This window comes from Gracilinanus agilis, chromosome 4 (genome assembly GCF_016433145.1).
Source record: "Gracilinanus agilis isolate LMUSP501 chromosome 4, AgileGrace, whole genome shotgun sequence".
Lineage (NCBI taxonomy): Eukaryota > Metazoa > Chordata > Mammalia > Didelphimorphia > Didelphidae > Gracilinanus > Gracilinanus agilis.
Window position 1 is genome coordinate 205,460,413 of NC_058133.1, and position 24,612 is coordinate 205,485,024.

The following is a 24,612-nucleotide window of genomic DNA, read 5'->3' on the forward strand; positions in this document are numbered from 1 at the left end:
TTATGTTCCACAGTCTCAACTCATTGTTACTCGGCAATCCTGTAACTCTCTATTCAACTCACTTTATCCCTGTAGAAGATCTTCTAAACCTTTTCATCCCTCTCAAAATGTCCCATGATGCTTATACCCTTACCCTCTTTCAACTGGAACCTTGCCTCATATTTTGCTGAAACACTGAAACTATTCATTCTAAGTAAATCTTTTCCACCCCCTCCCCTATTTCATATTACTGAGATGAGTTCTGCCACTATCTTTTTCACTCCTGTATCCTTTGAAGAGGCAAACATACCTCTCTCTCACTCTCGCTCTCCTTGAGATTCTTTGAACAAGTACCCTATTTCTCATCTCCAGGTATTTAGGCTGCCCTGCATGCCAGAAATCTCCATCATAATCTCTGGAATCCTCCAAGTCCCAACTAAAATTCTATCTTCTATATGAAGTCTTTCCCAGTCTCTCTTAATTCTAGTGCCTTCATTCTGCTAATTATTTGCTATTTATCCTGTATACAATTTGTATGTAGTCATATGCATGCTATCTGATTAGATTGTGAACTCCTTAAGGGCAGGGACTCTCTTTTTGTTTTTCTTTATATCCCTACTGCTTATCATAGATCCTGGCAAGTCAGATTATTCATAAATATTTACTAACTGATTGCCAGTCACTTTCTCTAGACATTACAAGGATACCATTGGAACATTCATCACCATGTGACCAACCCATTTTCTCTTCTTATCATGCACTCTCTTGATGAGAATTTCTCTTCTAATTTCTTCACTGAGTATTTTTAAAATCACTGGTTTCTTTTTAAATTAAATTGAAATGAATTTTTTAAATTAAACCAAATTTTAAAAAAATTTCCTAAAAAGATTTCACTCACTTCCATCTATCTCCTACCTACAAAATCCTTGTAACAAGTAAGTATTGTAAAACAACACAGATCCCTGTATTGGATATTGCCAATATATCTCATTCTTAACTTTAAGTCCAGCACTTCTACATCAGAAAATGGTAGCAGGTTACATTGCCATTTCTCTCAAATTATGTTTAGTTACTTATTTATTAGTTTTTAAGTCTTTTTTTAAAACCCTTACCTTCTATCTTAGAATTGACAATAAATATTGATTTTAAGGTAGAAGAGCAATAACAACTGGGCAATTAGGGGTTAAGTGACATACCAAGGGTCTCTATCTACTAAGCCACCTAGCTGCCCTGTTTTTAAGTCTCTTAAAGTTGTTGGTATTTACAGTGTTGTCTTTATTATATAAATTGTTTTTCTGGTTCTGTTCATTTTATTCTTGCATCAGTTCATATAAATCTTCCTGGTTTTTTTTTCTGATATCATACCTTTTATCACTTCTTTACTGTACGATAGTGTTCTATCATCATGTGCTATAATCTCTTCAGAATTTCCCCAATTGATGGACACTCACTTAGCTTCCAGTTCTTTCCCACTACAAAAAAGAGTTGCTATAAACACACACACACACACACACACACACACACACACACACACGTGTTCTTTTGCTCTTTTTAAAAAACCTTTTTTTGGTGGTATAGGCTTAATAGTTATCTATATGAATCACAGGAGTTAAAAGATATTTATAATTTACCATCTTTGAGGGATTAGTTCTAAATTGTTATAAATATTCAATAAATTAAGTAGTTTTAGGGGCAGTTAGATAATATAATGGATAGAGCACCAGATGTAGAGTTGGAAGGACTTGGGTTTAGATTTGGCCTCAGACACTAAAAAGCTCAGTTACTGGGCAAGTCACTTAACCCTGACTACCTAGCTCTTGCTGCTCTTCTGTCTTAGAATTGATACTAAAAAAAGTTAAATAGTTTTAAAAGGATATGCCAATTCATAGCTCTATCAATAGTGCTTGTTGCTCTATAGCTGTTCCAATGTTTTTCATTTTCACCAATCTGATAGCTATAAGATAGAACCTCAGTTTCGCTTTAATTTATATTTCTCTATTAGTGATTTGAAGTATTTCCTTTCATATTGGTAGCTTTCTATGTATTACTTCTTTTCAAAACTGTTTCCTTTGATGACTTATGAATGATTTTGTTCTTCTTAATTTTATTCATTGAACTGAATGTTTGACTATAATAAAAGTTGTCCATTTCATCTTCTTTATTATCTTCTGTGATCCTTTCTATTCCTTGTTAGCCTTTAAAAGTTTGATATATTACTGAATAAGTAAATCAATTTAGGTAGTATTGTCATTTTTATAATATTAGCTTAGCCTCTCTATAAGCAATTAATAGTTCTCAAAATTAGATAAGTATTTTAGTAAGGTGTTCATTTATTTCTTGGCTATGTCTCCATAAGTAGGCTCCCAACTAATCTGTATATTTTGTAGTTATTTTAAATGGAATTTCTTTATTTCTTACTGCGAATGTTATTAGTAACATACAGAAATTCTTATATTTTGTGAATTTATTTTATATTCTATAATTCTACTTAAAATGTTGTTTTGGATTTTTTAATTGTTGATTCTAAGATTCTTTAAAATTACATCATTTGCAAAAAGCAATAACTTTGCATCCTCTTTGCCTATGCTCATTTCCTGAAGTTCATTTTCTTGTCTTATTGCTGTAGTTAGCATTTCTAGCAACAAATATTAGCAATGATAATGAGCATCCTTACTTTGCCATGAACTTATTGACTTTTGGTTTTAGAAAGATACTACTGCCTTTGTTAAGGAAAATTCCATGGCTATGCTGCATTTATTTTTGTTTTAAAAAATCCCTAACATTCTAATCTGGCCTCAGATACTTCCTAGCTATATGACAGTGAGCAAGTCATTTAACTCTCCACTGCCTGTCCTTTAACTGGGCTTCTGCCTTGGAACCAATACATAGTAATGATTCTAAGACCGAAGGTAAGAATTTATAAATTAATTAAAAAACAAAAAACAAAAAACCTTACCTTCTGTCTTCAGATTGATAAAAAGCATTAAATTCTAAGACAGAAGAATGGTAAGGGCTACGTAATTGGGGTTAAGTAACTTGCCCAAAGTCACAGAGCTAGGAAGTATCTAAGGTCAGATTTGAATCCAGCACTTCCTGGCTCTCTATCCACTGAGCCATTTACCTGCCTTACATTCCTATGTTTTTAATGTTTGTTTTTCTAATCAGAAATGGATATTGTATTTTGTTAAGATCTTTTTCTTCATCAAATGCTATAATCTTTTCTATTGTTCTCATTATTAATATAGTATATTATGCTGTTAGTTTTCCTTAACCAGGCATGCCAACCTAACCTATCTACATGTGTGACTGTAATGTTGGATCTAAGTGTAGTGATTCTATTGTCATTGATAGTGAAGACAGTTTATTATAGTAATCATTACAGAACTTTTATATTTTATTCTGTATGTTGTCCGTATCCCAATTTTGGGAGGTGGATTTTGCATAACTGAATTAATTGCCAACCTTTCTTTTAACTAATTTTACAAACACATTTCCACTGGTTTTATCATGTGTCATTGATCAAAACCTATTTCCAAATGGTTGATAGTTGCATTGGTGTGGTAGTTTCGAGTCTACATCCCCAATCATGTCCGCCTCAACACATGCGTTCAAGCATTTGTTTTTTTTATATGTTTCCTCTCCTGCAGTCCTTCCTCTGAATGTGAGTAGCGTCTTTTCCATAAATGCCTCAGAGCTGTCCTGTGTCATTGCATTGCTGCTGGTACAGAAGCCCATTACATTCGATTTTACCACAGTGTATCAATCTCTGTGTACAGTGTTCTTCTGCCTCTGCTCCTTTCGCTCTGCATCAGTTCCTGGAGGTCTTTCCAGTTCACCTGGAACTCCTCTAGTTTATTATTCCTTTTAGCACAATAGTATTCCATCACCCACATATACCACATTTTGTTCAGCCATTCCCCAATTGAAGGACATACCCGCCTTTTCCAGTTCTTTGCCACCACAAAAAGCGCAGCTATGAGTATTTTCGTACAAGTCTGTTTATCTATGATCTCTTTGGGGTACAAACCCAACAATGGTATGGCTGGATCAAAGGGCAGGCATTCTTTTATAGCCCTTTGAGCATAGTTCCAAATTGCCAGCCAGAATGGCTGGATCAGTTCACAACTCCACCAGCAATGCATTAATGTCCCAGTTTTGCCGCATACCCTCCAACATTCATTACTCTCCCCTTCTTTCATTTTAGCCAATCTCCTAGGTGTGAGGTGATACCTCAGAGTTGTTTTGATTTGCATTTCTCTAATTATTAGAGATTTAGAGTACTTTCTCATGTGCTTTTGGTACTCTTGATTTCTTTACCTGAAAATTGCCTATTCATGTCTCTTGCCCATTTATCAATTGGGGAATGGCTTGATTTTTTATACAATTGATTTAACTCCTTGTATATTTGAGTATTTAGACCCCTATTACAGTTTTTTGTTATAAAGATTTTTTCCCAATTTGTTGTTTCCCTTCTGATTTTGACTACATTGTTTTTGTTTGTACAAAAGCTTTTTAGCTTAATATAATCAAAACCATTTAATTTACATTTTGTAATTTTCTCTAACTCTTGCTTGGTTTTAAAATCTTTCTTTTCCCAGAGATCAGCCAGGTATACTATTTTGTGTTCACTTAACTTATTTATAGTTTCCCTCTTTATATTCAAGTTATTTACCCATTCTGAATTTATCTTGGTGTAGGGTGTGAGATGTTGATCTAGACCTAATCTCTCCCATATTGTTTTCCCAATTTCCCAGCAGTTTTTGTCAAATAGTGGATTCATGTCCCAAGAGTTGGGCTCTTTGGGTTTATCATACACTGTCTTACTGACATCATTAACCCCAAGTCTATTCCACTGATCCTCCCTTCTATCTCTTAGCCAGTACCATATTGTTTTGATGACTCCTGCTTTATAGTATAGTTTAATATCTGGTACTGCTAGGCCCCCTTCCTTCACATTTTTTTTTCATTATTTCCCTTGATATTCTTGATCTTTTGTTATTCCAAATGAAATTTGTTATAGTTTTTTCTAATTCAGTAAAGAAGTTTTTTGGTAGTTTGATAGGTATGGTGCTAAATAGGTAAATTAATTTGGCTAGAATGGTCATTTTTATTATGTTAGCTCGTCCTACCCATGAACAATTAATGGCTTTCCAATTGTTTAGATCCAGTTTTATTTGTTTGGAAAGTGTTTTGTAGTTGTTTTCGTATAATTGCTGTGTTTGTTTTGGTAGATAGATTCCCAAGTATTTTATATTGTCTAGGGTGATTTTAAATGGCGTTTCTCTTTCTACCTCTTGCTGCTCTAATGTGTTGGAAATGTATAGAAATGTTGATGATTTATGTGCATTTATTTTGTATCCTGCAACTTTGCTAAAGTTGTTGATTATTTCTACCAGCTTCTTAGTTGATTCTCTAGGATTTTTTAAGTAGACTATCATATCATCTGCAAAGAGTGATAGCTTAGTCTCCTCATTGCCCATTTTGATACCTTCGATTTTTTTTTCTTCTCTAATTGCTACTTCTAGTGTTTTTAGTACTATGTTGAATAATAGAGGTGATAATGGGCATCCTTGTTTTACTCCTGATCTTATTGGGAAGGCTTCTAATTTATCCCCATTGCATATGATGCTTGCTGATGGTTTTAGGTATAAACTGTTTATTATTTTTAGGAAAGGTCCTTCTATTCCTATACTTTTCAGTGTTTTCAGTAGGAATGGATGCTGTATTTTGTCAAAGGCTTTTTCAGCATCTATTGAGATAATCATGTGATTTTTGTTTGTTAGACTGTTGATATGGTCAATTATGTGGATGGTTTTCCTAATGTTGAACCATCCTTGCATTCCTGGTATAAATCCCACCTGATCCTGGTGGATGATCTTCTTAATTACTTGCTGGAGTCTCTTTGCTAGTATTCTATTTAAGATTTTTGCATTTATGTTCATTAGGGAGATTGGTCTGTAGTTTTCTTTCTCTGTTTTTGATCTCCCTGGCTTTGGAATCAGTACCATAATTTGTGTCATAAAAGGAATTTGGTAAGACTCCTTCTTTGCTTATCATGTCAAATAATTTGTATAGTATTGGGATTATTTGCTCTTTGAATGTCTGATAGAATTCACTTGTGAATCCATCAGGCCCTGGAGATTTTTTCTTAGGGAGTTCTTTGATGGCTTGTTCAATTTCTTTTTCTGATATGGGATTATTTAGGTATTCTATTTCTTCCATATATTGATTCTTTTGGAATGTAAAGGTCTAGAAAATTATATTTATAGTTCTTTGAGGTAGCAAAGAATCTGAGGAGGTATCCATCAATTTGAGATTTACTGAACAAGTTATAGTACATAGATATGATAGAATCCTATTGTACTGGTATGGTAAATTGGAAAAAGAATTGGTAAAGGAAATGGTTTCAGATACAAAACTATTACATAGTGAAGTATATAGAACCAGATGAATGTATATAGTGACAGCAAATGTTTAATGCAAAAACTGAAAAAATTAGGAGTGCTGCTAATCAGTTAATCACTCATCATGATTTCAGAAGACTTATAATGAAACATGCTATCCACCTCCTAATACAAAAGTGAAGAATTTCAATTGAAGAATAAGACATTGTTTTTTTGGATTTGTATAATGCAGAAATTTGTTTTGTGTGCAATAAGGGTTTTGTTTGTCTTTCATTTTTAATTAAGGAAAGGTAGAGGAGGGGTAGAAGGAGAGGAAGCAAATTTTTATGTTTTAAAATATATACATATATATATAAAATGTTTTTAAAAAAGCTTCAATGACTATTTTATCTAGTTTAAAATACAAACTACTTTTTGCCATTTTAAGTACTCCTTCATCTTATCTTTCCAGGCCTCATTCTTCACTAGGCATTTCAATCAAACTACTTTCTTTGCATGATATTTCCATCTGCCTCCTCCAAGATTTGACACATATTGTTCCTGGTGCATAGATTGTTCTTCCTTGTCATTTCTCCCTATTAGAACTCTTAGCTTCCCTTAAGGCTCAGCTTAAATGACACCTCCTTCTACAGACTTTTCTTGCTTCCATTAGTTGTTGGGGAATTTCCCATCCAGTCACTTTGTGTTTCTATTTTATAATCTTACCTTTACTTGTATTTATATATTTGTGAATATGAGTTGCATGTATATATGTGTGTTTTCCCCCTACCCTTCCAGTAGAACATAAATCCTTAGGGACAGGGATAATCTCATTTGTGAATTGTATACCCAGCACTTTGCATAGAGTAGTGATGATGATGATGATGATGATGATGATGATGATGATGATGATGATGATGATGATGATGATGATGATGATGATGATGATGATGATGATGATGATGATGATGATGATGATGATAATGATAAATGTATGTTGAATCCATGAATGAATGAAGAAAGGCATTCTATCATTGAAAGAAAGACTACATTTATAGTTGGAATGACACTTTGAATTTTAGCCCTACTACTTATCTGCTTGACCTTGGATAAATCTTTTAACTCTCTGAACCAATTTACTTTTCAATAAAATCAGGGTAATAACACTTTATTATAAATTCGTCAGTGTTGTATCAAATGAGATAAATTACATCAACAAGTAACATAGCTTTAAAGTGCTATGTAAATGTACACAAGCTACTATTATTCTAAGTTAATACAAAATCATTGTATATTTAAAGTCTTTTAGACCTATCACATTTTCTGGGTATGTTTAATGAATGGTCTAAAATTTTAAATACAAAACAATTTTTAAAAATATTTGGGCAACCTATTTGTGTATGACAGATTTGCAGTTTGTTTTTGTTTGGAAGGAGAAGTGGTTAGATGAGATCTCCTTTGTAAAATCTAGTTATCTATGATCAGTATAATACATTTCATACATATTAACATCACAAACTAAAGTTATTCATAGCTGGAATGCTTAATTTGTCTCACTTCTGTAGCGGCTTATTAATATGATTATGTTAGTTTATATGGTATCAGTCCAAAAAATAATTTTGATCTCTTACTCTAATTGTGGGGCACCCTGGGCATATAGTACTGTTCTATGAGAACTGATTTCCTTGATAAGCAAAGTCAATTCAGTTTAACAGTTTATATTAAATCCTATTGATATAAGAATGAATTAATAATATTTTAGTGTCTCTTCTACCCAAAGAAAGTGATAAAAATTCAAAGCTTCTGTAAAGAAAAACCTAAAACTTAATTCTATACTTTCTCCCAATTTGCTTCTCTTTATTGCTAAGAATCACAAGATAAGACTGCATTTTTTTAAGAAAGGGAAAAAAATCTCTTTATAGGTAGATAATCAAAACACTTAGAAAGTTTTCCATTTTTTGATGACCTTTTTTTAAGAGACCCATCTCTTCTGTGAAGAATGCAGATAATTTTTTTTCCTGGCAAACACACACAAAAAAATAGGGTAACTTGATCTGTCTGACAGTGTCGTTCAGTTAAGTGCTTCCATCTGTTGCCTGCTGTTCCCCTTACTCATGACCCCTCTATGTTTCTCTCTTTCTCCCCTTCTCTTTCCCTTTATGTTTCTTTCTTCTGTTTCTTTCTTCCTTTATACTTTCCTTTCCTTTTCCTTCTTTCTTTTTCTTTCTCTCTCTCTCTCTCTTTCATCTCAGCCCCTCTGAGGAAGGCAAAGTTTGTTGAGAGCCCACGAATCCCAGAATCTGATCTTGGCTCACCAACACTCACTTCAGCACAGAAACTGGACGTTGATGAATACTGCCCTGGTAAGCATGCATGCAAAGTGTCTTCTTTGAAAGAGGGAGGATTGGATCGGGCCAATTCAGCAGAGCAATATTTCACATTCATACCACACACACCAAAATCGTTATACTCTTTCCCAATGTATTACTTTTTTTTCCCTTGCTCCATGGCAGACATCTTTCTCTGTTTTGGGGTTGTTTTTTTTGCTACCATCATAATCATAAAAATATGAGCTGAAAAAAATTTAAAGATAGTTTTCAAGGGAATTCATGTGAATTTTAATACACAGACCATTTCAGAGATGTTTTGATGATGAGAGTTGCTTAAGGGAATTACCTTGTATAGAAAAAAAAGCACTTTACATTCTTATATATTTAAGTAGATATTTTAAGTGTAGACCTTCATACTTGAAACCTACTAGATTTCTAAACAGGTATAGAGACATTCAAAGATATTATCAGTAGTAAATTCAATAGAGGAAAATTAATATAGTTCCTTGAATTGGTATCTTATTGCATTTGGTCTGACTTTTAGAGATACATCCTCTTTTGAGTAGTCTATGAACAGATATGAGAGTTGACTGAAATATTTCATATACAGATGCCAAACTATAGTTCAGATTCATTATCAGTGCTTAGATTCTTCTGAACTTGGATAAGTTGCCTGGCAACCACTTTTCTATCATGCAACTACTTCTATACAGCTATGTCAGGGATGTTCCATTCCAGAATGGATGTAGCTTGCTTTTAAATATTTGTTTCACTCATCAGAGTTTCTTTTGGTGTTTCAGGCTTGTTGATAAGCCACAGTTATGTGTGACCACTATATTCTTAATTACAAAGGAGTTGGTTTAAATAATATTTTTAACTGTAGAAAGTATGTGACCTGAGGTAAGATTTCTGAGGACCATTTTTGGTTATCGAAACAATGCAGCAATAGAGCCAGATAGAAGAGAATCATAGGAGGAAAAAAGGGATCCAGGTTTGTCAAGTAAAAGAAGAATTTGATTTCATGCTTAAGAAACCAGTTCATGATTTTTCTTATCTCTTGTGGTAGAGGCGCTGTGCCTCATGTTTCCATTCTTAGAAGTAACCACTCCCTTTTAAATTAATCACCACATTTTAGGAATTGACTTTTCTATTTCCAAAAGGGAACAAAAGTTTCTATAATGCTATGGGGGTGGGGTTTTGAGATCTTCATGGTAGATATGCTGTTTGGACAATATAAAATTGTCCTTTTCCTAACTCCTTAACTCTCAAGTTTGTTGATGCTGAAAATGAACTGAAAATGAAAGTAATAAAAATTAATAAGCACCACCAGTTCATTAATAACCATACTGTGTGCCTTCTCTGAATGCTAGGAGAAACATCAACTTTTACTTTAGAGAGAAAAATCTGTATAGTTAGCTAGCATTTATTAAGCACCTACTATGGTTCAGGCACTATACTAAATTCTGGAGATACAAAGATCAACCAAAAAAATAACACCTGCTCTGAAAGGGCTCATATTATATATAAGAGAGAAAACAAGTAGACAACTCTGTATATACAAATTATATATATATATATGTATATATCATATGTAAATATACATAATAAATTGGGAGTAGTCTCAGAGATAATGCACTAAGAGAAGTTTAAGGAGGACTTGGAAAGTCTTAAAGAAAATGAAATTTCAAGAAAGAAAAAATATGCTAGAAAGCAGAGATGAGGAGGGTATTCTAGTTATGGGAGACAACGTCAGTGAAAACGCTTGGAGTCAGAGGTGAAGTGTCCTGTGTGAAGAGGAGCAAAGCCTTTGCCAGTATAAGGCAAAATAGGTGGAGTGGAATAATGTATAAAAAGACTGGAAAGGTAGGAAAGAGTCACACAGAACCTTATTGCAATAGTCTAAGCAGGAGATGATAAGGATCATCACTAAAATGGTGGCATTGTCACAGAAAAGGGGGTATATACAAGAGATGTTAGGAAAGTGGAAATGACAAGACTTGACAACTGATGGATAGGAGAGTAAGAGTAAGGAATCTAGGATAATACATGTTTTTTGAGGTTGGTGATTCAGAGGATGTTAGGACCCTTAATGTAATAGGTAAGTTAAAATGAGGTGAGGGAGAAGGCAGATAAAAGCTCAGTTTCAGATATGTTGATTTACATATCCAAATATCAATCAAAGTATACAAATCTTCCATTGCACAATTACTGTTTTGACATCCTTGAGGTACTCCAGTGTGGAGTCTAAGGAGCATGGTAATGATTTATATAGAGTAGGAAATATTAATCTTGAAATATTATGAAAATGTAGTATTATTAAAATTCAGTCTACATAGTTATTTATATTTATCCACAGTCAACATTAATTTATTACTACATGGCATACTGGACAGAGTACCAGATTTAAAGGCAGGAAGACCTAGGTTTGCATCCCTTATCTGACACATCAGCCATATGACTTGACCTTTCTAAACTTCAGGTTTCTTAGGGGAAAAAAAAATACTAGTGATGACTTTAGGAATGATGTACTTATTTTCTTTTGTTTTAACTTTAAAGCAAAATCAACAGTAGAATTGACTTTTGATTAACTTTTTCCTTTACATCACATTCTACCATTATTTATTTAAAAGATGTATTCCATTATATGGATCAAATTAAGGTTAATGGACTAACATTATTAGCTTGTCTGCTCTACATGTAAGATCAGAAAACTAGTCTGTCCCACAAATGGAGCCATCTTTACTCTAAGTTGCTTCCATATTTTTCTCAGGTTTTCCATTTGGAAGTGCTTCTGTATCTAATATCTATTCATAGAAAATTTCTCCTATAACAATTAACTGAATGAAGTAGATATAACTCTTATCTGTATTACTCAAACCTAACTCCTTCCTGTCTATGTTTAAGTTGAAGGAAGGAAGTCTTTAGGTTTAAAGGATGGAAATGTATTGTTTATTTGGTTTGCATAGGCACATCTGCATTCCTGTGTGATCATCTGTATGAAGCTATGGATGGAACCATAGCAAATCATGGATTACCTAAAGGTTACTAGGCCCCAGAAAAGGACAGCCAGGTAGCACAGTGGATAGAGTGTCTGACCTAGAGTCAGGAAGATTTTGAAGTGTAATAGGAGAAAATACAACATATAAAATAACTTTAATTCAATGTGAGTAGTGGACAGAATACTAAGCCTGGAGTCAGTGGGACTTACCTTACTAGGTTCAAAGCTGGCCTCAGACACTTATTAACTATGTGACCCTGGGCATGCCTCTTAATCCCTGCTTACCTCAGTTTCTTCTTCTATAAAATGAGCTGGGTTATGGAAATAGCTAAGAAAAATCCCTTAATAGAATGACAAAGAATTGAACATAAGGGAAACAATCAACAACAGTAGCATTGTGAACAAGACAAAGAAAACAACTAGACAAAGTAATTATATCATCTGGGTAGATAATAACAGTACCTACCATTTCTATAGTGCTTTATATCAGAAGTATCAAACTTGCAGACCACAAGCAGCCTCCAAATAGCTCTGAACATGTAATTGGAAAATGTTTAATGAAATAAATAAAAATACTATACAACACATATAATATTAATTTGTGTTTAACTCAATCTGAGATTTGTTTCCATTTGAGTTTAACCTATTGATATATATATATATATATTTATATTTGTTTAGGCATATATGCATATATATGTATCTCATTTAATCCTCACAACAACACTGTGAGGTAGGTGATTTTGTTATCCCCATTTTACAGATGAAGATACCAAATCTGAGAGAAGTTAAGTAACTTTCCCAGGATTATACAAGTATTAAGTGTCTGAGGCAGGATTTGAACTCAAAAGACTTCATGGGACAGATTTAGTTGAGGAATTCTGTTGATTATACTTACTTTGTTTTTTGTCGGAGTGGGAGTGATGGTGGAATGAAACTAGAGAAATTAGATATTCTGTGCTGGGTACAGCAAAGGTGCAGATCTCAATCTTCAAGTTCATCTGAGGTTTTTAATCTTCTGTCATCAAGAATCATTATCTCTTTGCCTTCTTCAAGAAACATTTCCTAGGACATTAATGCAGTGCTGGTGGATTTGTGAATTGATTCAAACATTCTGGATGGCAATTTGGAACTATGCTCAAAGGGCGCTAAAAGATTGCCTGACCTTTGATCCAACCATACCATTGCTGGGTTTGTACCCCAAAGAGACAACTGGGAAAAAGACATGTATGAAAATATTTATAGCCACATTCTTTGTAGTAGCAAAAAACTGGAAAATGAGGGTATGCCCGTCAGTTGGTGAATGGCTGAACAAATTGTGGTATCTGTTGGTGATGGAATACTATTGTGCTCAAAGGAATAATAAACTGGAGGAATTCCATGTGAACTGGAATGACCTCCAGCAATTGATGCAGAGTAAAAGGAGCAGAACCAGGAGAACATTGTACACAGAGACGGATACACTGTGGTAAAATCAAAAGTAATGGACTTCTGTACTAACAGTAATGCAATGTCCATTCTGAGGGATTTATGGAAAAGTACGCTACCCACATTCAGAGGAAGAAGTACAGGAGTCGAAACACAGAAGAAAAACAACTGCTTGAATGCATGGGTTGATGCGGATATGATTTGGGAAGTAAACCCTAAATGACCACCCTAGTACAACTATCAGTAATATGGAAATAACTCTTGATCAATGACACATGAAGAAACCAGTGGAATTGTGCGTCAGCTACAGGAAGGGGGAGTTGAGGGGGGAAGAATAAGAACATGAATTATGGAACCATGAAAAAAAATTTTTTCTAAAAAATAAAATTAAGATATGCCAACATAAAAAAAAGAAACCTTTTCTAGGTCTCCTTTAATCCCAGCACCCTCCTTCTGAGAGGATCTTCGATTTATCCTGTGTTTATCTGTTTTCACCCAGTTGTTTGAATATGAGAGGAGGTACCAGTTATTTATTTATTAGTTTTTTATGTCCCCAGCATTTAATAAAGGACCAAGAACATAATATATACTTAATACAAGTTTGCTGACTTGACAATAGGCAACATTGTAGGTAATTCTCACTTCAGACAGCCAGAAAGCTCAAATAACCAGATTTCTTTGGGACCAAGTGGGGTACAATTTATATTTGTTTTCATCAGAAAGGGACAAATGACAATGTAAATAAGTTACATAAATCTCTAGGATTTCTTCAAGAAAACAACTATCCAAGGCAGCTAGGTAGCTTAGTGGACAGAGAGCTAAGCTGGAGATGGGAAGGTCTGTGTTCACACACTTCCATACCCTGGGCAATTTGCTTAACACCAAATGCTTAGCCCTTATTGCCTTGGAACTGATACTAGTATGAATTCCAAGACCATAGGTAAGGGTTTTTAAAAAAAGAAGAAAATAAAGAAAACAACTATTAGGATATACATTAGTCAGTACAAAAGTTAGCCCCATCTCCTGTACTCATGAGAGTTATAATACTGTACAGTGATTATGTTCACAATAATAGCCCTAAGGTACTTTAAGATTCTAAAATATCTTTTGAATTATTTTAGAAATAAATTTAAATGATTGATATATTTTGTATTAAATGTATTTTATATTTCTATCCTAACTTGATTGTGACTTAAAATTTTTAATGATACGTTTTATTTTTATATCACTGTACTTTCCAAATTAGTATGCTTCCCTTACCCACCACTGCCATCCTTTGTAGCCAAGAGTTTAAAAGAGAGGACAAAAAAGCAGTTTAACCAATACCACAACCAAATCTGACAATATATGCAATATTCTTCCTTCTCTCTTTCCTCCAGGCCCCATATCTCCACAAAGAAAGGAGGGGGCTGTATTTTCTTATCTCTTCTTTGGGGGCCATCATTACTCCATGGTCTTTCATCTAAGTTAACTGTTCCTCAGTTTTCAGGAAGTAGAACTAGATGATCTATAAGGTTCCAACTCTAAATTCCTGTGATTCTTTGTTTGATATATGATGTAAGTCATATGTTGAATACCATTGCAAGAGCATGTTTTCCTAATGGAAGGTTGGGTTGGATGGTCTTCTAAGGTCCTTTTCCACTCCGATTCTAATTCAGAAGTCAGCCCCCACAATCTTACAATATAAAGCCCCAAGAGGTGGGCTCAGGGGACATTTTGTCATATCATATTAGGCCATAAAGTTCCAGTCGGGACAATCTTCTCGTAGTGCACAAGAAATATCCCTGATATTTCTAGAGGACTTTAGGGTGCTTCTTTTTGATAATTGACCATTTAAATCTAGAAACCAGCAGTGTTCTTAGGAAATTATTCAAGGTGACAGAAACAAAATTAGAATGTACATGAAAGTCAAGAATTGAAAGCAGTTGAGAGGCAAATAAATTTAGTCACATTCATAACTATTTTATATTTTTTAACCTTTTCATGCAAAGTATTTGGTGGACACAATCCTCTCATTTTGTCTTTTAGATATAAGTTCTATTTCTATCAATCATTTGTATCGAGGTTTTACTTTCTGTGTTATACAAGTGATCATAATCAGTAAATAAAGTAAATGATATAATGTACATAATAGAATAAATTACAGAGTTACTATTGACTCCCCTCTTTATTGTACTCTAGATGAGATTTTTTAAAATACCTTTAAACTATTTTTCTTCCTAGTTCTTAATGTGTTTTTATGCCAATAAAATGATCAAAAGTCACCTTTATGTCTAAAATATCTAGATATACAAATTTTCCTTTCTATTAAATTTTCCACTTCTAATTAGTGTATTACTTAGGTTGTCTGAAATCTACAATACCTTTTTTAAACCTTCATTGTTCATTCTTTTGCTGTTTTCTTTAATTTTCTTTGCACATAATATATTGCAGACACAATAGAGGTTAATAAGGTGAAGTGTAAATAAAGTTAGTATTGAAATCAAAGGTTTATAAACATGTATATGGAACACACAAAAGAAAAAATAGAGCCAAAGTAGATAGTAAGTGGACTAGAAGATAGAATGAATATATGACAATCAGAAGAAAGTACAGGCTATAAGACAAGAAGGAATAAAGAGAGATTTGAAAGCAATTAGAACAGATTATATGGAGTGGAATTGCTGAACTCAGTCAATCCCCATGCTTTAAAGGCTTACAAAAAATATCAGGAAGTATACTACAGATGTTCTTTTTAAAATAAATGTCCCATATGGTGGTTTGAGTGGGCAGATGCTTTTATAGATTAATCTTTTTATTTGAACATTCTTCATTCATTTTCTTGATTTATATCTGTGTCTTTACACAGGCTGTGCCCTTATGCCTAGAGTACTCCCTCTTAACCTCCATCTCTTAGAATCCTTAGATTCCTTCAAAGCTCAGCTTAAACTTTATTTTCAACATTAGACCTTCTGTTCTCTCCTGTTTTCCTCAGTAAATTGCTCCCAGGATCACCTGTTCTTTCTCTAATCTTCTGTCGCTCTCTTTTTTTAGTTCCTTCCTTGCTGGATACAAACATGTCCCTATCATGTCTCCCCTCACCATCTTAAAAAAAATTTTTTTAATTGGCTGGATAACACCATCCTCACTGGTTCTTTTACTATATTCTCTCCTCTTTCTCAGCTAAATTCTTTTAATTAAACCATCTACACTTTATGCTAGCACTTACCCTCCTCTCACTCTTTTCTTAGCCTTCTGTAAAATGGCTCATAAAACAGCTGCAACTCCCCAAAGTTTTCAGTTATCTTCTAACTGTCAAATCTCATGGTCAAAACAGAACCCCTCCCCAACTCTTCTCTTCCAAACTTCTCTATGACTGTTGAGTGCACCACCTTCCTTCTGATCACTCAGGTTTTCTATCTTGGCATTATCCTTACTCCTCGCACTCTCTAAACTCACATTTCCTATAAATTGCCTAACCTAGTTTTACTGATTCTACATCTCTTACTCCTATCTCCTTCTCTCCCCTCACACTACCACCACAGTTCAGGACATTATCTTGCCTATTGTTCAGTCATATCCAACTCTACATGATCATGTGGATATCTGCCCATGGAGTTTTCTTGGCAAAGATACTGAAGTTGTTTGCCATTTCTTTCCCAGTGGCAAACAGAAGTTAAGTGGCTGATCCAAGATCATACAAACAGGAAGTTTCTGAGGGTGGATTTGAACTCAGGTGTTCATGATTCCAAACCCAACTCTCCATTCACTGCACCATCTAGCTGCTCCAATTCTTGCTTAGACATTTCCAAGAACATACTGGTTATACTCCCTGCCTCAAGTTCCAGTCTACACACACTCTATTCCAGCCTATCTTCCACTCATCTAACAATGTGACTTTCTTATGTCACACCCCCCCCTTTTTAAAGTTTTTCTTCTAAGATCAAATATAAACTTCTATTTGGCATTTAAAACTCTTCACAACCTGACCTGACCTATACTTTTTTCTGCCTGTTTTTACATTACTGCCCTCAACAAACATTCGTCCATATTGGCTTACTTTCTGTTCCTTGAAAATGGAGTGCCTTCTCCCACCCCCATGTCTTTATACTAACCATACCTAATGCCTAGAATGCTTTTCTTTTTCTTTTTTCATATCTGCCTTTTGGAATCCCTACTGTTTTTCAGGACTCCTCTCCAGTGTCCCTCAGCTTCTTACAGCTTTCCACTCAAGTCTACCTTATGTCAGTGTTGTGTTTCTTACATATTATGTGTACATGTTGTCTCTCCCAATAGAAAAAGTAAGCTTCTTAAGAGCAAAAACTTATTTAATTTTTATTTCTGTATCTCTAGTGCATAGTCCAATACCTGCCATATAGCAGGTGTTCAATAAATGCATAGTATGTAGGCAACTAGGTTGTACAGTGGCAAATAAAGTAGACACTAGTTTGTGAAACATTGGGAAAATCGGTTAACCTGCCTCAGTTTCCTTGACTGTAAAATGAGGATAATAATTGCATCTGCCTCTCAGAGTTGATATGAGGATCAAGTGATATATTTGTATATTATTTAGGACAGTGCCTGTTATGTAGTAGGTGCCTAATGATAATAAATTAATGAATAAATGAGAAGGAATACTCATCCCCTTTCCTTGCTGAATGATTAATTCTTGATCCCTCCCAGCTGCTAGTCAACCCTTTATTACCTATTTTTTTTACTTTATATATAAAGGGTGTTTCAGATGTATTTTGAATTTATATGTGTACATGTTGACCTCCTTCACATTAACATAAAATCCTTGTGAGCAGGAATTATTTTATTTTTTTGTCTTTGTATGCCTAGCAAAGTGCCTGACACATAAAAGGAGCTTAATAAATGCTTGGTAATTCTTTGAAAGATTAATCATGTCACAGCATCTATTTTTAGTATCATTAAATCTTCTCCAGATATATTGAGTCACAAATCCTAAAGCAAATATGTGTAAAATATATTGCTTACTTTGCCTTATACTGAAAGGCATCCTTTTAGAGCAGTAATTTAATTAAATATCCCTATGGATCCTTTCCATTAACTGGAAAGCCACTCACTCTTCCTTGGATTTTGGATTATATCAGTACCTGGTGGCCCAGGATGTTGTGCGGAAAAAATAAACCATTATCTGTGTTTTTTTTTTAATCAAGCTTTGTAAGGAGAATGAAATAACACCTGTGTAATTTATGGTTTAGTTTGGTTTTTAAATAACTAGCATTATACCTTTCTTTTTCTAGGTAATGTCTTTTTTTTAATCAAAAGTTTCTGGAAAACCTCATGGAAACAGGGAAAGAAAGGATAGATAAGCATTATAAATGAGTACTTTGATAGTAGTGTGCATTGATGGACATACAGGGCTTACTGAGAGTGCCCAGGCACAAGGTCATGTCAAAATAAAAATAAATTTTTGTATCATATTTTAAAATTTGTATTTTAATTGTAGCATAATTGCTCATTTAAAAAATTGAGTTGAGTTTGGGTTTCCTTAGATTGATGAATAAAAATAATGTTCTTTATGATTGAGTTGTCAATAAATGTTCACCTTTTAAAAAATTAAATTCCCTGGATGACATCCTAATGATATGTGCTGTATTCACTAGCATTTGACATTATTAATATATTTGTGAGTTTTAATTATTGTCTTCCTTTGGAGGCACAAGTGTCAGTAAGTCACATAGTTTCTGTCATATTTTTCTGGTATCTGAAAGGCATAGGTAATAGTAATTCACTACCACTGGAACAAAATATAAACTCCTCTATTTATAGCTTTTAAAAAATTTTACAATCAAGCCCAACCTCACTTTCCAGCCTCACTTACTGTATATTACTCCCCTTCCAACCAAATTGTGATCTAAACAAAATTACTTTCTCTGTGTTCTTCTCATCAAATCCATTTTATCTTCCTTCTCCTTTAGGCATTTGTTTTGATCACTGCCTGTGCTTGGAAGGTATTCTCTTCTTACCTCTTCTACATGGAAAGCTCTTCCTTCAAAATGAACTCAAATCCTACTTTCAGAAAATGACTTCCCTTATCTTTCCAATTCTTAGTACTCTCCTTCCCTAAAACCTTAATTATAAATGCTCTGCTTTTTCCTCTCTTTTATATTTATTTTGTATATAGGGGCAGCTAGGTAGTACAGTGTACAGGGGTCAGCAACCTTTTTGGCTGTGAGAGCCATAAACGCCACATTTTTTAAAATGTAATTTCATGAGAGCTGTATAGTGCTCACAGTGCGCACTCCTGTAACAGCACCTGAAAAAAATTGATTTTATGGCTCCTGCAGAAAGAGCCATACGTTGCCGACCCCTGGTGTATTGTCATTGAAGTCAGGAAATGTTCAGTCATTTCCAGTCTCATTTCTTGATCCTATCTCAAATTTTCTTGGCAAAATTACTGGAGTGATTTGCCATTTCCTTCTCTTATTTCATTTTACAGATGAGTAACTGAGGCCAAGAGTAATGGTTAAGTGATTTAAAAGCTAGTAAGTAGTATATAGTAAAAGCTAGTGTCTCGGGATGGACTTGAATTCAGGTCCTCCTGAATCCAGGCAGTGAAGTGGCTTAGTGGATAGAATGCCAGACCTGGAGTCAGGAAGACTTATTTTCCTGAGTTTGCAAATTCAGCCTCACAAACACTTACTTGCTGTATGACCCTGGGCAAGTTAATTACTCCAGTTGCCTAGCACTTTACATTTGTTTGCCTTTAAACTTTTATTGATTATTATATTATTTAAACTTTTATTGATTATTATATTATAATATTATTGATATTCAGTATCAATTCTAAGACAGGAGGTAAGGATTAAATAATAATTTTTTTGAACAATCAGCCAGTTAGCCTCAGTCAGCACTTTAGAAAAAAGTATTTGCTCAGATGGCATAACAAGATCAGTAGTTGCAAAGCATTTCTCCAAAAAGTTAAAGTATACTCTCCCACAAATACACAGATTGTTGTTTGTTATTCATTGTTCATCAGACAGTGATGTCTTGACTTGGGTGTAAATTGGATTTAAGTGGGGCAGAGTTGCAAAGTTGTCAGCCCTACTCTCTCTTTCAAAGTCATCAAAGTCCAGTGGCAGAACAAAGTCAAATAACAGTGATAATGAGACACGTGTAGAGGGCTCATAACTAGAAGAGTAGCATTTCAATGATCTTTCTTTCCCTGAATAACTCACAAAAGTTCTCAAATGGGATAAGGATTTAGTAATGCACATGTTGCTGCATTGTTTGGCTGGACTCACTCCTTGCAGGGCATCGAGTCCTAGATGAACAAGGTCAGTCTGCTGCTAGGCTGTGTCAAGAAATTGCTTGACTGTGTGACTTAGCTGCTGGTAGACTCGGCCAACATGTTGCTTGACCCCTGGAAGTTATTGCCTAATGGTATCACATAGCCCTGCCACTGAGCTGCTGCTTCTATAATGAACTGAGCTTTTTATAGGAGAAGATTCTCTACTATTTGATCAACCTACTGGACAGCATCATTCTTTCCATCTCTAGTTGCTGGTCTGTAGGCTATTACTATATTCTTTTTAGCTGGAAGGTTACAGTGTTTTTTTTTAATAAGGTCAACAACCCATAACTCAGAATAAATAGAAGTCTCTCTCATCTTGAACTTCCTTAGAATCTTGGTTTCTAAGATTTCTCACCTCAAGAGGTAGGATATGTTATAGCTTCTCTTATTTATCAATACTACTGGTTCAGAGGTGACTTCCCCAAGTGTGGACTTCACTTTTATTTATGATTGCCCAGGTTACACTCCCCATTTTTTGTAGATTCTTATGTCTTTGGTAGTGGAGATGATAAAGGAATGGTAGTGGCCTGTGCCTAAGTGACAAGTTACTTGTCTACGTGGCCTTTTCATATACAGTTGAACTACTCAAGCCTCAGTCACATTTTAGGTGTGTAATGTTTCCTTTATAGCTGAACTTTTTTTCCTTTTAATTCTCATTGTCTTTGTTTTTGCCCTTTTCAAACCTGTAGCTTTACTGAAATCTTAACTACATATACTATCACTTTTAAAATCACAGTCAACTTATTGCACAAGTAACCCAAGTTATTTATCCCTGTGACTCTTCATCACTTTTATGTTGAAATTAGTTGAGCTGAATTGTGTTCTTAGAAATGAGGCAGATCAAAGACAATTCTGAAGGACTCATAATGAAAAATGCTATTAACCTACAAAGAAAGATAGTCTGAAAACACTTTTTAACTTTATCTTTTTTTAAAGAATTTTATTAATATATTTCTTGTCAGTTTCTTTGGGTCTTCATTTTATATTACCAAATGCAAATATTATAAAGTAGCAGAAATCAGTACAATTATTTTAATTTATAATCTTCCCAATCCAAAAATGATGATCTTAGCCTCAGATCATCTAGTTGGGCATTCCACTGAGATTATTTTTTTCTAGTAGCAGTGATTGACTTACACCGATTCATCCATACTCTGGAGCTATCTTTTTTTTAAATTTACTTAGAATATTTTTCCATTTTTACAAGATTCATGTTCTTTCCCTTCCCTTTTCCCTCCCCACTCCCGAAGCTGAAAAGCAATTCCACTGAATTATACATATGTCATTGTTCAAAACCTATTTCCATATTGTTCATATTTGTAATAGAGTTCTTCTAAAGCCAAAACACCAGTCATATATCCATCGAACCATGTAGTCAATCTTATGTTTTTCTTCTGAGTTTCTACTCCCACAGTTATTTCTTTGGATGTGGATAACGTTCTTTCTCAAAAGTCCCTTGGGATTGTCCTGGATCTTTGTCTTGCTAACAGTAAAGAAGTCCATTACATTTGATTGTGTCACAGTGTAATGTTCTCCTGGTTCTGCTTATTTCACTACACATCAATTCATGAAGGTCTTTCCAGTTCACATAGAAATCCTCCAGTTCATCATTCTTTAAAGCACAATAGTATTCCATCACCATCAGATACTACAATTTGTTCAGTCATTCCCCAGTCAAGGGACACCCCCTCATTTTCCAATTTTTTGACACTATAAAAAGCACAGCAATAAATAATTTGTACAAGTATTTTTCCTTATTATCTCTTTGGGGTACAAACCCAGTAGTGGTATGACTGGCTCAAAGGGCAGCATTCTTTAAAAGCCCTTTGGGCATAATTTCAAATTGCCTTCCAGAATGATTGGATAAATTCACAACTCCACCAGCAATGTATTAGTGTTCCAGTTGTGCCACATCCCCTCCAACATTTGTCACTTTCCTTTGCTGCCATATTGGCGAATCTACTAAGGTGTGAGGTGGTACCTCAGTTGTTTTGATTTATATTTCTCTAACCTAGGAGGGATTTGGAACATTTTTTCATGTAATGATAGTTTTGATTCTTCATCTGAAAACTGCTTATTCATATCCCTTGACTATCAGTTGGGGAATGGCTTGATTTTTTGGTAAATTTGACTTAGTTCTTTATATATTTGGGAAATTAAGCCTTCGTCAGAGAATTTTGCTTTAAAAATGTTTTCCCAGTTTGTTGTTTTCCTTTTAATTTTGGTTGCAATGGTTTTATTTGTACAAAACCTTTTTAATTTAATATATTCAAAATCATTCATTTTACACATTGTAATATTCACTATCTTTTACTTGGTCTTAAATTCCTTCCCTTCCCATAGATCTGACAGGTATACTAATCTATGTTCACCTAATTTATTTATGATTTCCCTCTTTATATTTGTCATTTATCCAATTTGAATTTATCTTGGTATATAGGGTGTGAGATGTTGATCTAAACCTAAATTTTCCCATACTGTTTTCCAATTTTCGCAGCAGTTTTTGTCAAATAGTGAGTTATTGTCCTAAAAGCTGGGATCTTTTGATTTATTGGATACTAGCTTGCTGAGGTTATTTACCCCTAGTCTGTTTCATTGATCTGTCCTTCTGTCTCTTAGCCAGTACCATATTGTTTTGATGACCACTGCTTTATAGTACAGTTTAAGGTCTGGTACTACATTTTTTTTTCATTATTTCCCCTTGATATTCTTGATCTTTTGTTCTTCCAGATGAACTTTGTTATAGTTTTTTCTAATTCTATAAAAAAACTTTCTTGGGAATTTGATAGGTATGGCACTGAATATGTAAATTAAATTGGTTAGGATTGTCATTTTTATTATATTAGTTTGTCCTACCCAGGAGCAATGGATGTTTTGCCAATTAGTTTTAATTGTGTGAAAAGCATTTTGTAATTGAGTTCATATAATTCCTGTGTTTGTCTTGTCAAATATATTCCTAAATATTTTATATTTTCTTGAATGATTTTAAATGGAAGTCTTTTTTTATTTCCAACAAAAATATGTTTGTTGGAAATATATAGAAATGCTGATGATTTATTTGCATTTATTTTGTACCCTGCAACTTTGCTAAAGTTGTTAATTATTTCCACTAGCTTTTTAGGCTGATTTCTAGGCTTCTTTAAGTATGCCATCATATCGTCTCCAAAGAATGATAGTTTACTTTCCTCATTGCCTATTTTATTCCCTTCAATTTCTTTTTCTTCTCTAATTGCTATCACTAGTGTTTCTAGTACAATATTAAATAATAGAGGTGATAATGGGCATCCTTGCTTCACTCCTGATCTTATTGGGAAGGCTTCTAACTTGTCCCCATTGCAGATGATACTTGCTGATGATTTTAAATATATACTGTTTATTATTTTGTTGAAGGGTCCTTCTATTCCTATACTTACAAGTGTTTTTAATAGGAATGGGTGTCGTATTTTGTCTTCTGCATCTATTGAGATAATTATGTGATTTCTGTTGGCTTGGTTATTGATATGGTCAATTATGTGGATGGTTTTCCTAATAATAAACCATCCTTGCATTCCTAGTATAAATCCCACCTGGTCATAGTGAATAATCCTTGTGATAGCATGCTTTAGTCTTTTTTGCTAGTGTTTATTTAAGATTTTTGCATATGTGTTCATTAAGGAGATTGGTTTGTAGTTTTCTTTCTCGGTTTTTGGTCTGCCTGGCTTTGGAATCAGTACCATATTTGTGTCATAAAAAGAATTTGACAAGATTCCTTCTTTGCTTATTTTGTCAAATAATTTGTATGGAATTGGGATTAGTTGTAATTTAAATATTTGAAAGAATTCACTTGTGAATCCGTCTTGCACTGGGGATTTTTTCTTAGGGAGTTCCTTAATGATTTGTTCAATTTCTTTTTCTGATATGGGATTATTTAAGTATTCTTTTCCTCTTTTGTTAATCTGAACAATTTATATTTTTATAAATATTTGTCCATCTCACATAGATTGTCATATAATTGTGCAAAATAACTCTTAATAATTGCCCCCTATCTTTTTGTTTGTTTTCTTTTGCAACATAGCTAATATGGAAATATATTTTGTATTACTGCTCATATATAATCCATATCAAAGTGCTTGCCTTCTCAAAGATGTAGGAGGAAAGGGAAAGAAAGAATTTGAAACTCAATAAAAGACAAATGCTAATGGACAGGTAGGTAAT

At 34.0% G+C, this 24,612-nt stretch overlaps 1 protein-coding gene across 1 annotated transcript in view; it reads left to right on the top strand.

Annotated features, from left to right (window-relative positions):
* Positions 1 to 24,612, top strand: part of TANC2 (tetratricopeptide repeat, ankyrin repeat and coiled-coil containing 2) — a 664,538-nt gene that overhangs the window by 370,804 nt on the left and 269,122 nt on the right. Inside the window, exon 5 of the mRNA XM_044671962.1 lies at positions 8,615 to 8,725. Within this exon, the coding sequence (XP_044527897.1) occupies positions 8,615 to 8,725 (111 nt within the window). The remainder of the gene's footprint in view (positions 1 to 8,614; positions 8,726 to 24,612) is intronic.